The 15,873-nt window shown below is 44.9% G+C and overlaps 1 protein-coding gene and 1 long non-coding RNA gene across 3 annotated transcripts; one reads left to right on the forward strand and one right to left on the reverse strand.

The window, feature by feature from the left end:
• Positions 1 to 84: 84 nt before the first annotated feature.
• LOC306821403 lies at positions 85 to 1,547 on the reverse strand. 2 transcript variants are annotated; one of them, XR_013778787.1, is made up of 4 exons: positions 1,348 to 1,547; positions 1,208 to 1,272; positions 858 to 1,129; positions 85 to 670 (listed from the first exon to the last, which is right to left on the reverse strand). It is a non-coding gene; the product is annotated as an uncharacterized lncRNA (long non-coding RNA). The 2 variants fall into 2 exon arrangements; XR_013778788.1 differs by having other exon boundaries at positions 830 to 1,129.
• Positions 1,548 to 6,489: 4,942 nt separating this feature from the next.
• Positions 6,490 to 14,129, forward strand: stxbp6l (syntaxin binding protein 6 (amisyn), like). The gene is made up of 7 exons (XM_079339679.1): positions 6,490 to 6,609; positions 10,156 to 10,323; positions 10,697 to 10,827; positions 11,971 to 12,274; positions 12,347 to 12,445; positions 13,583 to 13,740; positions 13,830 to 14,129. The coding sequence occupies exons 2-7, from the start codon at positions 10,170 to 10,172 to the stop codon at positions 13,851 to 13,853; spliced, it is 870 nt and encodes a 289-aa protein (XP_079195805.1). The 5' UTR covers positions 6,490 to 6,609; positions 10,156 to 10,169; the 3' UTR covers positions 13,854 to 14,129.
• The last annotated feature ends 1,744 nt before the right edge of the window (positions 14,130 to 15,873 follow it).

The raw sequence follows: 15,873 nt of genomic DNA on the forward strand, positions 1-15,873 counted from the left end.
AAGATACACGTCAGAGACACGCCACAATAAAAACAAGAAGATACACGTCAGAGACACGCCATAAAAACAAGAAGATACACGTCAGAGACACGCCATGAAAACAAGAAGATACACGTCAGAGACACGCCATAAAAACAAGAAGATACACGTCAGAGACATGCCACAATAAAAACAAGATACACGACAGAGACACGCCACATAAAAACAAGGTACACGTCAGAGACACGCCACAACAACAAGATACACATCAGACACACGCCACAATAAAAACAACATACACATCAGAGACACGCCACAACAACAAGATACATGTCAGAGACACGCCACAACAACAACAAGATACATGTCAGAGACACAACAACACAACAACAAGATACACGTCAGAGACACGCCACAACAACAAGATACATGTCAGAGACACGCCACAACAACAACAAGATACATGCCAGAGACACGCCACAACAACAACAAGATACTCGTCAGAGACACGCCAACACAACAACAAGATACATGTCAGAGACACGCCACAACAACAACAAGATACACGTCAGAGACCAGCCATGACAAAAATGAGGTGCATGTCAGAGACACGCCACAACAACAACAAGATACATGTCAGAGACACGCCACAACAACAACAAGATACATGTCAGAGACACGCCATAACACGCTATAACAACAACAACAACATACACGTCAGAGACACGCCAACACAACAACATACACGTCAGAGACACGCTAACACAACAACAAGATACATGTCAGAGACACGCCACAATAACAAGATACATGTCAGAGACACTTCACGACACGCTATAACAACAACAACAACATACACGTCAGAGACACGCCACAACAACAAGATACATGTCAGAGACACGCCACAACAACAACAAGATACATGCCAGAGACACGCCACAACAACAACAAGATACTCGTCAGAGACACGCCAACACAACAACAAGATACATGTCAGAGACACGCCACAACAACAACAAGATACACGTCAGAGACCAGCCATGACAAAAATGAGGTGCATGTCAGAGACACGCCACAACAACAACAAGATACATGTCAGAGACACGCCACAACAACAACAAGATACATGTCAGAGACACGCCATAACACGCTATAACAACAACAACAACATACACGTCAGAGACACGCCAACACAACAACATACACGTCAGAGACACGCTAACACAACAACAAGATACATGTCAGAGACACGCCACAATAACAAGATACATGTCAGAGACACTTCACGACACGCTATAACAACAACAACAACATACACGTCAGAGACACGCCATAACAACAACATACACGTCAGCGACACGCCACAACAACAAGATACACGTCAGAGACACGCTATAACAACAACAAGATACACGTCAGAGACACGCCACAACAACAACAACAGATGTGTTATAGCTCACGACTGCTATTGAGGAGTTATGTTCTCTAAGTTAAACTTTGAAATGAGAGCGATGAGATGTGAATAACAGGAGGATTTCATGTTCTGAAAGCTGAAAACACTTGGAGAGGACATACACTCAACAAAAATATAAACGCAACACTTTTGTTTTTGCTCCCATTTGTCATGAGATGGACTCAAAGATCTAAAATTCATTCCAGATACACAATATTACCATTTCTCTCAAACATTGTTCATAAATCTGTCTAAATGTGTGATAGTGAGCACTTTTGCTTTGCTGAGACAATCCATCCCACCTCACAGGTGTGCCACATCAAGATGCTCATCAGACACCATGATTAGTGCATAGGTGTACCTTAGACTGTCCACAATAAAAGGCCACCCTGAAATGTGCAGTTTTTGCTTTATTGAGGGTCTGGGGACTCAGAACCAGTCAGTATCTGGTGTGACCACCATTTGCCTCATGCAGTGCAACACATCTTCTTCGCATAGAGTTTATCAGATTGTCAATTGTGGCCTGTGGAATGTTGGTCCACTCCTCTTCAATGGCTGTGCGAAGTTGCTGGATATTAGTGGGAACTGGTACGCGCTGTCGTATACGCCGGTCAAGCACATCCCAAACATGCTCAATGGGTGACATGTCCGGTGAGTATGCTGGCCATGCAAGAACTGGGACATTTTCAGCTTCCAAGAATTGTGTACAGATCCTTGCAACATGGGGCCGTGCATTATCTTGCTGAAACATGAGGTGATGTTCATGGATGTATGGCACAACAATGGGCCTCAGGATCTCATCACGGTATCTCTGTGCATTCAAAATGCCATCAATAAAATGCACCTGTGTTCTTCGTCCATAACAGATGCCTGCCCATACCATAACCCCACCACCACCATGGGCCACTCGATCCACAACATTGACATCAGCAAAGCGCTCACCCACACGACGCCACACACGCTGTCTGCCATCTGCCCTGAACAATGTAAACCGAGATTCATCCGTGAAGAGAACACCTCTCCAACGTGCCAGACGCCATCGAATGTGAGCATTTGCCCACTCAAGTCTGTTACGGCGACGATCTGGAGTCAGGTTAAGACCCCGATGAGGACGACGAGCATGCAGTTGAGCTTCCCTGAGACGGTTTCTGACAGTTTGTGCAGAAATTCTTTGGTTATGCAAACCAATTGTTTCAGCAGCTGTCTGAGTAGCTGGTCTCAGACGATCTTGGAGGTGAACCTGCTGGATGTGGAGGTCCTGGGCTGGTGTGGTTACACGTGGTCTGCGGTTGTGAGGCCGGTTGGATGTACTGCCATATTCTCTGAAACGCCTTTGGAGACGGCTTATGGTGGAGAAATGAACATTCAATGCCCGAGCAACAGATCTGGTTGACATTCCTGCTGTCAGCATGCCAATTGCACGCTCCCTCAATGCTTGCGCCATCTGTGGCATTTTGCTGTGAGACAAAACTGCACATTTCAGAGTGGCCTTTTATTGTGGGCAGTATAAGGTACACCTGTGCACTAATCATGGTGTCTGATGAGCATCTTGATGTGGCACACCTGTGAGGTGGGATGGATTGTCTCAGCAAAGCAAAAGTGCTCACTATCACACATTTAGACAGATTTATGAACAATGTTTGAGAGAAATGGTAATATTGTGTATCTGGAATGAATTTTAGATCTTTGAGTCCATCTCATGACAAATGGGAGCAAAAACAAAAGTGTTGCGTTTATATTTTTGTTGAGTGTATTTTCCCCTTATTCACCTTATTAAACAGTCCTCTGTGGTCTAAATGAAACATCTGTGTTTCTGTGCTCTGGTCCAAATGTAACATGAATCAAGCAGTGGAGGAGGTTTGTGACCCTGCACAAACCAGCTCTCTAAGCACGCCCCGTTTTAGTGTGTGTGTCTCTTTAAATGCAATGATCCCCTTGAATTTTCCCAGTGGACATCACTCCTCTGAAGAGACAATACAAATGGTGGACATGTGCAATAGTTTGGTTGTAGGCTGGAGGTGGAAACGTTTTTTTTTTTTTTACCAGAATGCAACTTGTGACGTCACAAGTTGCATTCTCTGTGTTGTAAGACTCATGCACTCCACAATCAACGGACTGGATGGATTTATTTCAAGCCTTGTGTGTCGATAGACACTCAGAACACCCAAATAAATGTTCAAAAACACTGTGGAAGTGAATTTTCATAAGTCCATTTTAACATGCAGAAAAACTCTGAACATGCTGATGTGCATTGGTTTGTAAAGTAATATGTGCTGCCAGTGTAGCAAATGGTGTAAATGGTCCTCAGCCTGAAGTTACTACTGTGAAGAAAACATTGTTAGCTTTAAGACGCCTGCAGCTCTGCTTCTTTAATAAAACCACTCCATCTAGGACAGGAGGAACTATCACAGAGAGAGATCACTCCATGTAGGACAGGAGGAACGATCACAGAGAGAGAGATCACTCCATGTAGGACAGGAGGAACGATCACAGAGAGAGATCACTCCATGTAGGACAGGAGGAACGATCACAGAGAGAGAGATCACTCCATGTAGGACAAGAGGAACGATCACAGAGAGAGATCACTCCATGTAGGACAGGAGGAACGATCACAGAGAGAGAGATCACTCCATGTAGGACAAGAGGAACGATCACAGAGAGAGATCACTCCATGTAGGACAGGAGGAACGATCACAGAGAGAGAGATCACTCCATGTAGGACAGGAGGAACGATCACAGAGAGAGAGATATTAAAAATAATTTCTTTTTATTTATTTAAAGGCAGCTTTCAAAACTCTCAAGGTCACCTTACAAAGCAAGGATTGGACTGTTGTTGTTCTGTTGTGTTGCCCTCTCTGTCTGTACACACACACACACACACACACACACACACAGAGTGATGTAAAAAAACAGTTTGTAAGAAATTATTTCTTTTTCTTAAGTTTTGTCCAAATTAAATGATTGGACTGATAATCTGTTGTGTTTTTTATTCCTTTACTGATAAAATATGTTCTGTACAGTATTGAATGGTTCTGAATAATCTTTGGTATTGTGTACAGTGGAATCATGTAACACAGACTGAGGAGTCTGAGCTCCATTATTCAGGTCTGATTTGAACTGTTTCCATCCGCCTGCTGAGACCTGCACACCTGCTCCCCATCCACACATCAGTAAAGATACCCCGACTCTTCATCCACACATCAGTGAAGATACCCTGACTCTTCATCCACACATCAGTGAAGATACCCCGACTCTTCATCCACACAACAGCAAAGATACCCCGACTCTTCATCCACTCATCAGTGAAGATACCCCTACTCTTCATGCACTCATCAGTGAAGATACCCCTACTCTTCATCCACACATCAGTGAAGATACCCCGACTCTTCATCCACTCATCAGTGAAGATACCCCGACTCTTCATCCACACATCAGTAAAGATACCCCGACTCTTCATCCACACATCTGTAAAGATACCCCGACTCTTCATCCACACATCAGTGAAGATACCCCGACTCTTCATCCACTCATCAGCGAAGATACCCTGACTCTTCATCCACTCATCAGTGAAGATACCCCGACTCTTCATCCACACATCAGTGAAGATACCCCGGCTCTTCATCCACACATCAGTAAAGATACCCCGACTCTTCATCCACACATCAGTGAAGATACCCCGACTCTTCATCCACTGCTTGCTGGGCTCTTACCTGCTCCTCTGCTGTGCTGTGGCGTGCTGGATTAAGTCGGTGCAGGCTTTGCTTGGCTTTGACTCGGTCTGACGATGACTCAGCGTCGCCCTCTCTGGTTCACCCTGCTGTCTACATTCAGGCTGCTCTTAGTTTGTTCCTGTCAGGATGGTGTTAGTTGCAGCAAACATGATGGCCGTCGTGCATCAGTTTTCTGGGTTTGTGTTCAGGTTAACTTAACTAAAAGTAAGAATAAAGATACTTCCCAAACCACTGACGTACCCAACGCCACATGTATACAAATGTAAACCCCAGATATAAGAAAAGGAAACAATGAACAACTGGCCAGTCCAAAACACTGTTAAGATTTTAGAGTAATTACTCCAGAAAACTAAACAAGCTAACCACAGTAATATAAACGTAAAGAAGACAACGTCACATCACTGCTAATAAAAACAGAAATCAAGACAAGAAGAGGTGAAATAAAAGATGGCTGGTCATGAATAAAAGCAGAAGAGAGAATGGATAAAAGGATAAATCAATACATTAAGGGATAGATTCATCAGTCTATAAAAGTGAGTTTGAAGAAGTGATTTCAGAGATGTCAGTGACTCTGCTCGATCCAAAGTGGAGACTCGGTCAACTGTGGAGGAACAGTCGAGGTGAGCTTTAAAAGCTGTCAGAAGACTCTTGCCTGTCAGCAGGGGGCAGAGTGGTTTTGATTTTTGAAATGGGCGGCAGTAGCTCAGTCCGGGAACCAGAGAGGGTTGCCGGTTCAAGTCCTGGTGCGGAGCTGGAGAGGTTTGTGCATGTGTACTGTATATTTCAGCTCATGTGCATGTAGTCTGATTATCGGAGTGTGAACACAGAACTTCCCCTTGCAGGAACAATGAAGTAATAATCTGATCTTAATCTTAAATAGATCTGAGGCGAATGAAACACAGCTGGACACATTTTTTACACGAAACCTTCCTTCAGTGGTGAACTTCTTTTCCACGTTACTCACCACGCACAACAACCAAGTGAACCAACGCTCTCTCCCCCTCTCTCTCTCCCCCCTCTGTCTGTCCCACCCTCTCTCTCTCTCTGTCCCACCCTCTCTCTCTCCCCCCTCTGTCTGTCCCACCCTCTCTCTCTCTCTCTCTCTCTGTCCCACCCTCTCTCTCTCCCCCTCTCTCCCTCCCTCTCTCTCTCTCTCTCCCTCTCTCTCTCTCTCCCTCTCTCTCTCTCCCTCCCTCTCTCTCCCCCTCTCTCTGTCCCACCCTCTCTCTCTCTCCCCCCCCCCCCTCTCTCTCCCCCTCTCTCTGTCCCACCCTCTCTCTGCCCCCCCCCCCCTCTCTGTCTCTGTCATCCTGTTAAAGAGATGCTCTGTGGTTTTTTTGTGCCTTCGCAGTGAGGCTCACCGCCCGGTGTGCCCCGCTCTAACTTGTAGCTGGAACAACAGGCTCCTTCCACTTTGGACTGACACAGCTGAACACACCTGAGCAGGTAGGAGCAGACCTCTGAGTCTATCAACATGTATTTAATCGTGTTGAGCAGATACAAATATCTCTGTCAATCCATGAAACTCTGCAAAGATTAAATATCAAACTGGAACGACAGACTGGGAGATTTCTAAGAGAATGAAAAGGAATCAGTGAATACGAGAGTCAGAGTGAAGTGAATCCAAGGACTTCATTACAAACACGTAAAATACACTTACACTGGAAGGTTAACAAAGATGTTTATAAAATGCCCAAAGGTTCCCTTTGTGTCTTCTGACTCGAGGAACATTTAGCAGTCACTGCTCTGAGGAGCGTGACGGAGAACACACAGATGCTTGAGTTCTGTTCAGTACGAAGGTCCACTTCAAGCCCAGCTCAGTTTAACAGATGGCTGTTCCATCATGATCCGGGTCTGCTGAAGATTTCTGCCTGTTAAAAGGAAGTTTGTTCTTCTATGACGGATTAAGCTGGGCTCTTGTAATAGATCAGTAAGTAAGGTCTAAACACTTGTTATGAATCCACACAGATAAAGATTGATTACAGATCGTTTTCCTCTGAGACGTTTATAAAGATGCTGAAGTGAATCCCAACCAACCAACCTGTGATAAGTCTTAACACAGAGTGATCAACAGAGTCAAAACGTTTAAGGAACGTGGCCCGTGTCTTATAACATCCTTATATAGTCTTATATGTAGTCCAAGACTGACATAAACACCTACACAACATTGGGAACATACATGTATCTCTGTAGGAATTAGCTTCCTATAAGATGATTAATGTGAATGTTTAATGACAGGTTTTCTGATCCAGACTCTTTCACTCATGAGCCCATTCCTCGAGACTATCTTCATATCTCTGGAGGAAAGCATCAGTTTGGTGTTGTCTGTCTCGGGTCCTTTAGGAACATTAAAGAGCTGCTGCAGATCCTTGGCTGATGTACAGAGTACAGGGAACTGTGTCCTCAGCATACGCATGTTGTTTATGTAAATAGTTAATAAAACTGGGTGTAAAATTGAGCCTTGTGGGACACCGTCTGTTCAAAGACTTGAACAGTATCTTCCTAGTTAAATCATTCTGAAGACAACGACCCGGATAAAAAGATCAGTAAACTATTATTCTGATCAAGATGTTAAACAGGGATAATGAGGGACTCATGTTCTCTTCTTTATGACAACAACACATATATCCTGCCAGGCTGGTAGAGGCTGCAGAGTAAAGAGTCCATCAGTATTAACTCATCCATTCATACAATTCACACACTGATGGTAGAGGCTGCTGCAGAGTAAAGAGTCCATCAGTATTAACTCATCCATTCATACACATTCACACACTGATGGTAGAGGCTGCTGCAGAGTAAAGAGTCCATCAGTATTAACTCATCCATTCATACACATTCACACACTGATGGTAGAGGCTGCTGCAGAGTAAAGAGTCCATCAGTATTAACTCATCCATTCATACACATTCACACACTGATGGTAGAGGCTGCTGCAGAGTAAAGAGTCCATCAGTATTATCTCATCCATTCATACACATTCACACACTGATGGTAGAGGCTGCAGAGTAAAGAGTCCATCAGTATTAACTCATCCATTCATACACGTTCACACACTGATGGTAGAGGCTGCTGCAGAGTCCATGAGTATTAACTCATCCATTCATACACATTCACACACTGATGGTAGAGGCTGCTGCAGAGTCCATGAGTATTAACTCATCCATTCATACACATTCACACACTGATGGTAGAGGCTGCTGCAGAGTAAAGAGTCCATCAGTATTAACTCATCCATTCATACACATTCACACACTGATGGTAGAGGCTGCTGCAGAGTAAAGAGTCCATCAGTATTAACTCATCCATTCATACACATTCACACACTGATGGTAGAGGCTGCTGCAGAGTAAAGAGTCCATCAGTATTAACTCATCCATTCATACACATTCACACACTGATGGTAGAGGCTGCTGCAGAGTAAAGAGTCCATCAGTATTAACTCATCCATTCATACACATTCACACACTGATGGTAGAGGCTGCTGCAGAGTAAAGAGTCCATCAGTATTAACTGATCCATTCATACACATTCACACACTGATGGTAGAGGCTGCAGAGTAAAGAGTCCATGAGTATTAACTCATCCATTCATACACGTTCACACACTGATGGTAGAGGCTGCTGCAGAGTCCATGAGTATTAACTCATCCATTCAGACACATTCACACACTGATGGTAGAGGCTGCTGCAGAGTAAAGAGTCCATCAGTATTAACTCATCCATTCATACACATTCACACACTGATGGTAGAGGCTGCTGCAGAGTCATTAATGCCACCCATACGCTGCCAACAAAGCAGCAGGGTTAAATGTGTTGCCCAGGAACATATCAGACATGCAGGCTCTGGGGATCGACCCCTGACCTGACGGTTCTATCTGTGAGCTGGTGTGAGGAGGCAGCAGGATCAGGATCCAGAGGGGCCGTGGTGATGTTTCCTCCCTTTGCATGTCTGTTGGGTATAATACTCTCTATGAAAAATCTCTTTGACTCATTTGATCTCCTTTTATGCGAGCTATGCTATGCAAGCCTGTCTTAAATCAGCCTTGGTTAAAAACGGCTGCATTGTGTTCATATAATGAGTTGAAGCTTCTTGAAAAATGCCTGAGCTTCATTCAGCTCTGTTGATGGAAAACCTCCCAGAGCTCGTTAACTTGTCCAACAAAGTGTAGACAGTGCTGCAATAATAAGATCCGTCAAAGACTCATCCACACTTCTGTTTCTCCACCTTCAAAATAAAAGCACCAGATGTCATACTGTAACAGGGAGAATGTGATATTTACAGAGCAGGGAAGTAAATCTTCATCAGAGGAGGTGTGGGCATGGAGGATTGTTGAACAATATCTAACTCGCTGAAACGATGAACATCATCACCTCCTCTCGCTGAATCTTTCCTGCTGTGTCGTCATATAAACGCTCCCTGACTTTGTGCAGATGTTTAAACCCAGGACTGCAGGAGAACATTTGTACAGGAAACAAACAGAACAAACACACCTGGACTCTATAGTGATTTGAGTTCATCAGACATGTTTTATTGATCTTATTGAACTTACTACAGTTTATTTATTTCAGAAATGAAACAAGATTGATTAACATTGTTTTAAAATCCCACAGTACCAACTGCAGTATGCTGAAGGACCACTAGGGGCAGCAGAACCCCGTTCAGAGAAGGTTTATTAAGGTTTATTTTGGGGGCTTTATGTGTCTTTTCTTGCAAAGGATGATAGAGTGAGAAATCAGAGAGAGAGAGGGAGAGAGATGAGCCGCAGGTCGGATTCGAACCCTGACCGCCCACTCTCATTGACTTTATCCTCTGTAGATGGGTCACATGGCTCGCCACCAGGCCACCGGCGCCCCAGAATGTTAGTTTTAAACAGTAAAGAGTGGAGAGTGGGCTCAGGATATTTTAACCCTTTCTGCTGATCTTCCTGTGTGTGTGTGTGTGTGTGGGTGTGTGTGTGTGTATTGTCTTGACCCGTCCATCCGTCACCTGCAGGTCTGAGGACGACAATGAGCGTACAGTCAGCGATCAACAAAGACGTGTTCATCCCTCGGGATGAGCGGCTGCTGGTGGCAGTGGAGGTGCGGAGGAGGAGGAGGAAGAGGATGTCCTTCCTTCCTGCTGCAGCTCAGGCAGAATACAACACATTCATCTGTGTGTCAGGTCCGCTCTCTCTTTATTCATGATGATGCACTCTCACAAACTGTAGAAGGGTCCAAACCAGATAGTAACAGGCGCTCTGATTGGACCGTTCGGTACGTTCACACTGAGCGCTCTGTGGCATCTACACAAACAACACTTAGTTCATTAAGTGGTCATCCTTTCTGTCTGATCAAAACAAAACAAAGATGTCTGACTGCTGTAAAAGCTCAAATCTATCAGGGATATTTTCAGCCAGTCTGAACCATCATTCAAACTGATGATCTGTCAATACACTGTTTACCCAGGACTCATGTACAGTGTGTGAACACCACAGTTTAACAGGTTGGGATATGTATGTTTAGAGACTGATCTGTTTTTGTATTTGTTGTGTTAGTGACCAACAGCCGGCCACATCAGCTCCTCATCACCAAGGTGAAGCAGTTTGAAGGCTCGCCCTCCTTCACCAGGAGGTCGCAGTGGACGGTGGAGCAGCTCCGTCAGGTCAACGGCATCAACCCCAACAAGGTCAGCAAATTCCACACACTCTCTTCTCACCCATAGAGCTCTATGGACAGACCTCTGATGTATTAAGCCCCATTTCCACACAGCGGTCCGTTATGGATCTACACAGTTTGGTTCGGTGAAGCCTGACTCCGTTTGTGTTTCTGCGGTCAACCCTGCCATATTGCTATGTTTGGTAGGCGGCGTGTAAGCAGCATGCCGATAGCCACGTCAGCTACGTATAAGCTTCACATGGCTAATCGCTAACAGCTAACCTAATGAATTGGACAAAGGAGAAAAATGCTACACAAACAAAACCAATGAAGAAGACATCCAGCAGTTCATCTCCTCTGTCACTGTCATGTGACTCTTTATTACTAAACTCATCCAGCTGTGTTTCACTGAAGGCTGTGTGCAGCGAGGACAAATACAGACCAATAAACAACCGACTGTTTAAACACGGCGGGGTTGTGTTTGCCGCTGTCACACAGGAAGTGATGATTCTTTTGACCAATCAACAGGCTGCAGTGTTTAGCTCCACCTTTTATGGTCAGATCAATATTCTTGGCACCTTAACGGAAGGGTCCCAAAAAGTGGGACGGTATGGATCGGTTATTTGGAGATCCTTCTTTAGTCGATGGAAACGCTGCAAAGTCCACGCCAAACCGAGGTGAACCGAACGGGATTTTAGTGTCTGTTTGTGTGGCATCTTATTCATAAAATGTTTAGCACAACCTTTCCTTCAAACACTCTCTCATGATGCTCTGATGCTCTGTCACAGCCACTTCAGGGTCTACCTTCAGCATAGAGTCTGTTTCCAGGTTCAAAGACCCTTTAGAGTCTCATATGGACTCCAAACTTCAGACGACTGACCCTGCAAACGAGAGTCACCTCGACCTCCTGCTGAAGGAGGACGAGCCTTCAAGCAGAAGGTCAGCCGTTTGAACCGCAGCTCCATCGAGTCCATTTATCATTCAAAACCTGTCTCACGTGTGATTGTGACCCACCACCCGGCTCTCAGTGGAGCTTCTCCCTCTTCGCACCTCTTCACCTGACTCACCACCTGCTGCAGGCTTAGAGGGTCTGAGATCTTTGAACAGCCCAGATCAGTAAACAGTCACGAGTTGAATGTATGAATCCTTATTTCTCTGTCCCCTGCTGCTCCAGGACAGTCCCGAGTTTGACCTGGTCTTTGATAACACCCAGGACCAGTGGGTGGCCCGCTCCTCAGCAGAGAAGTGCATCTTTGTTCAGATCCTGTATCATGCCTGTCAGACGTACTGGGAGGGGAGAGCAGGGAGTCTGGGAAAGGTGGGCCGCCAGATGAAACCGCTTCAAAAACCTCAGCAGGAGGCTGGATCCAGGGACGCCCCGCCTGGACCTGCATCCAGAACCATGCAGGCCCGACGCAAGAGCTACGTCCCCCCTAAACAGACAGAGTTCATCAACTGCCAGTCCAAACTGACCGGAGGTAGAGTCGGACTGTCAGAACACTGTCTGCTGGGAGGATCCAAGTTCTAACGTCTGCTCTCTGCTCCTTCAGACGCCTGCACCATGAACCTGCTCATCTACCGCTGCAGAGCCTTCCTCAACCGCATCAAGACCAGGATGGTAGCAAACCGGGGTCGCTCAGCAGCTGGAGGTAAGGACGGGATGAGTACTGAGATGTACTGGGATGAGTGCTCTGTTCAACACGGCAGAAGAAACACCACAAAGGTCATATCATCCACAGTGTGTCTCTGTGTTTTTAGTCTGTTTGTTCAGGTCATATCATCCACAGTGTGTCTCTGTGTTTTTAGTCTGTTTGTTCAGGTCATATCATCCACAGTGTGTCTCTGTGTTTTTAGTCTGTTTGTTCAGGTCATATCATCCACAGTGTGTCTCTGTGTTTTTAGTCTGTTTGTTCAGGTCATATCATCCACAGTGTGTCTCTGTGTTTTTAGTCTGTTTGTTCAGGTCATATCATCCACAGCGTGTCTCTCTGGGTGTTTCTCTCTTAACTCGGTCTCTCTGTTTGTCCTTTGTGTCTCTGAGCGGCAGTACAAAGATGTCTCTGTGTGCGGTCAGATCAGACGGCACTTTGTGTGTTTTTAGTACAATAGTAAGTGTTTCGGGGGAGCAGGGAGTGATGGGATGCAGCTCCCATTGAACCCTCTGACGTCTGGACTGATGGAGACAGTACTGATCATCATTCAGAGCGAAGCTGCAGCAGGTCACCAAATCAACACGAGTCACAGGTCCACGGTGACCTCAGATGACCTGTGAGTTCAGGGGGTCAGACTTGAAGCAGTACTTTAGCTGTTGAAGGATTCAGGACTGTTCAGTCACTGATGAACTGAGTGTCATAGTTTGATGTTTTTTTCCCTCTTTAATAAAATAGATCTGTCGACTGCTGGTTTTAATTTGCAGCCTCACCACTAGATATCACTATAGCCCACACTCACACTTCTGTACATGGCTGAGTGTGTCTGGATTATAGCTCAGTGTTTTTCTTGCATGTGAAATGAAAAAATGACGTCTAATAGGGTGCACTCACACTCTCCATCAGCCCCATGACAACTGGCATCAGAGGAGGGGTCACACGTCCTGTCCATGCTGAAGCTCACCTCTTCCGTCACACAAACGGGACATTTGGGGTCAGACATGCTTGGGCGGTATGGATTGTGTCTCAGCCCACTACAGGCCCTCCTATTGGTCGATTACCCCGTCTGTCATGTTTAGATGCTCTTAGTGCAGTCTTCTTCCTTGGTTGTTTCTGACGATGGTTGTGTTTAAACAGGTGCAGTGAGGCCACATGTGTCAGGCGGCACTATGGGTAATGTAGTTCAGAGGATGAACGTGGCTCTGGGGGAGAGAGGAGACAGGCTGAGTCGAGCTGAAGATAAAACTGTGGACCTGATGCACCGAGCTCAGCAGTTTGCAGACACGGCGCATAAGGTGACTCGTGAATTATTATTATTATTTTATTCATCCTCTTTGATCGAGGTCATAAAAACATGTCTGACATGGTCTGATCTGCTCTGCAGCTCGCTCTCAAGTATTCAAAGTAAAGACGAGACCTTCAGGACCCAGTAACGTGGACTCTGTCAGGTCTAAACTAGTCGGGAGCTGCAGTCTGACCTGTCATGACGCCTGAAGAGGACCGTGACACTAAACTTTCTAACCCTCATTTATCCTGCTGGAGATAGCTGATCAACCGCAACTCTGTCTGAATAAAATCTGTGTTTTATAATCTTGTATTTACACACGAGAGGTCGTCGACCCTCAGCATGATGTCATCACATCAAGACAAGGAAAGCTGGACGTCTTTCTGTAAACACTTTTAACAAAGCTTGGAGTGATCTGTTTCTATGTCTCTAGCTAGAGGTCAGTTTGTTTCTGTGTGTGTGTGTGTGTGTGTGTGTGTGTTCTTACAGTGTTGTCTCCTGGATGCTGGTGTGTGTGTGTTCTTATAGTGTTATCTCCTGTATGTGTGTGTGTGTCCTGTCCATCATGTTGTGTGTCCATTCGTCTTTGTCTCTGTCTCATTTGAGGACCTGCTCTGTTTTCCTCTGAGATCGTTCCTCCGGTGACTCTTCTGTGCGTGTGTGTGTGTGTGTGTGTGCTCGCTCATGTGCAGGTATGTGACGTTCACACTTGAAGTGAGTTTTTCTTCTTGTGAACTTAACCATGTCTCATCGTTTCGACACATTATTAAATTAAAGTTAAACTTTACTTGTGTGTTCATTGTATTTGTGAAGCTGACGCTCTTTACACCACCTGTACAGATCACCATGGTAACTGTCTTTGAGAGGCTCATCATCTGTACAGATCACCATGGTAACTGTCTTTCAAATCATCGCCTATACAGATCACCATGGTAGCAGTCTTTAAAAGGCTCATCACCTGTACAGATCACCGTGGTAACTGTCTTTAAAATCATCATCTGTTCAGATCCCCATGGCAACTGTCTTTAAAATCATCACCTGTACAGATCACCATGGTAACTGTCTTTAAAATTATCATCTGTACAGATCACCATGGTAACTGTCTTTAAAATTATCATCTGTACAGATCACCATGGTAACTGTCTTTAAAATTATCATCTGTACAGATCACCATGGTCACTGTCTTTAAAATCGTCACCTGTATAGATCAACATGGTAACAGTCTTTAAGAGGCTCATCACCTGTACAGATCACCATGGTAACAGTCTTTAAAATCGTCACCTGTATAGATCACCATGGTAACAGTCTTTAAGAGGCTCATCGCCTGTACAGATCACCATGGTAACTGTCTTTAAAATTATCATCTGTACAGATCACCATGGTAACTGTCTTTAAAATTATCATCTGTACAGATCACCATGGTCACTGTCTTTAAAATCGTCACCTGTATAGATCACCATGGTAACAGTCTTTAAGAGGCTCATCGCCTGTACAGATCACCATGGTAACTGTCTTTAAGAGGCTCATCACCTGTACAGATCACCATGGTAACTGTCTTTAAAATCATCATCTGTATAGATCACCATGGTAACAGTCTTTAAGAGGCTCATCGCCTGTACAGATCACCATGCTAACTGTCTTTAAGAGGCTCATCACCTGTACAGATCACCATGCTAACTGTCTTTAAGAGGCTCATCACCTGTACAGATCACCATGGTCACTGTCTTTAAAATCATCACCTGTATAGATCACCATGGTAACTGTCTTTCAAATCATCGCCTATAAAGATCACCATGGTAGCAGTCTTTAAAAGGCTCATCACCTGTACAGATCACCATGGTAACTGTCTTTAAAATCATCATCTGTACAGATCACCATGGTAACAGTCTTTAAAATCATCACCTGTACAGATCACCATGGTAACAGTCTTTAAAGGGATCATCACCTGTACAGATCACCATGGTAACTGGGGGGTGGGGCTGTGGCTTAGTTGTAGGTATACTCAACTGGAAGGCTGTGGATTTGATTACCAGCTCATGCAGCAACATTTTCAATGTGTCCTTATAAGACACTTCTGAATGTGTATGATTGGATTATTTACTTGTGAGGAATCAAATCAAATCAAATCAAATCAAACTTTATT

This window comes from Symphodus melops, assembly GCF_947650265.1.
Source record: "Symphodus melops genome assembly, chromosome: 1".
NCBI lineage: Eukaryota > Metazoa > Chordata > Actinopteri > Labriformes > Labridae > Symphodus > Symphodus melops.

Coding starts and splice junctions, on each gene's coding strand:
- stxbp6l (XM_079339679.1), top strand. CDS start 10,170: ATGAGCGTACAGTCAGCGATCAACAAAGACGTGTTCATCCCTCGGGAT. Junction 10,324..10,696: donor CACATTCATCTGTGTGTCAG/GTCCGCTCTCTC, acceptor TTGTTGTGTTAG/TGACCAACAGCCGGCCACAT. Junction 12,446..13,582: donor GGGTCGCTCAGCAGCTGGAG/GTAAGGACGGGA, acceptor GTGTTTAAACAG/GTGCAGTGAGGCCACATGTG.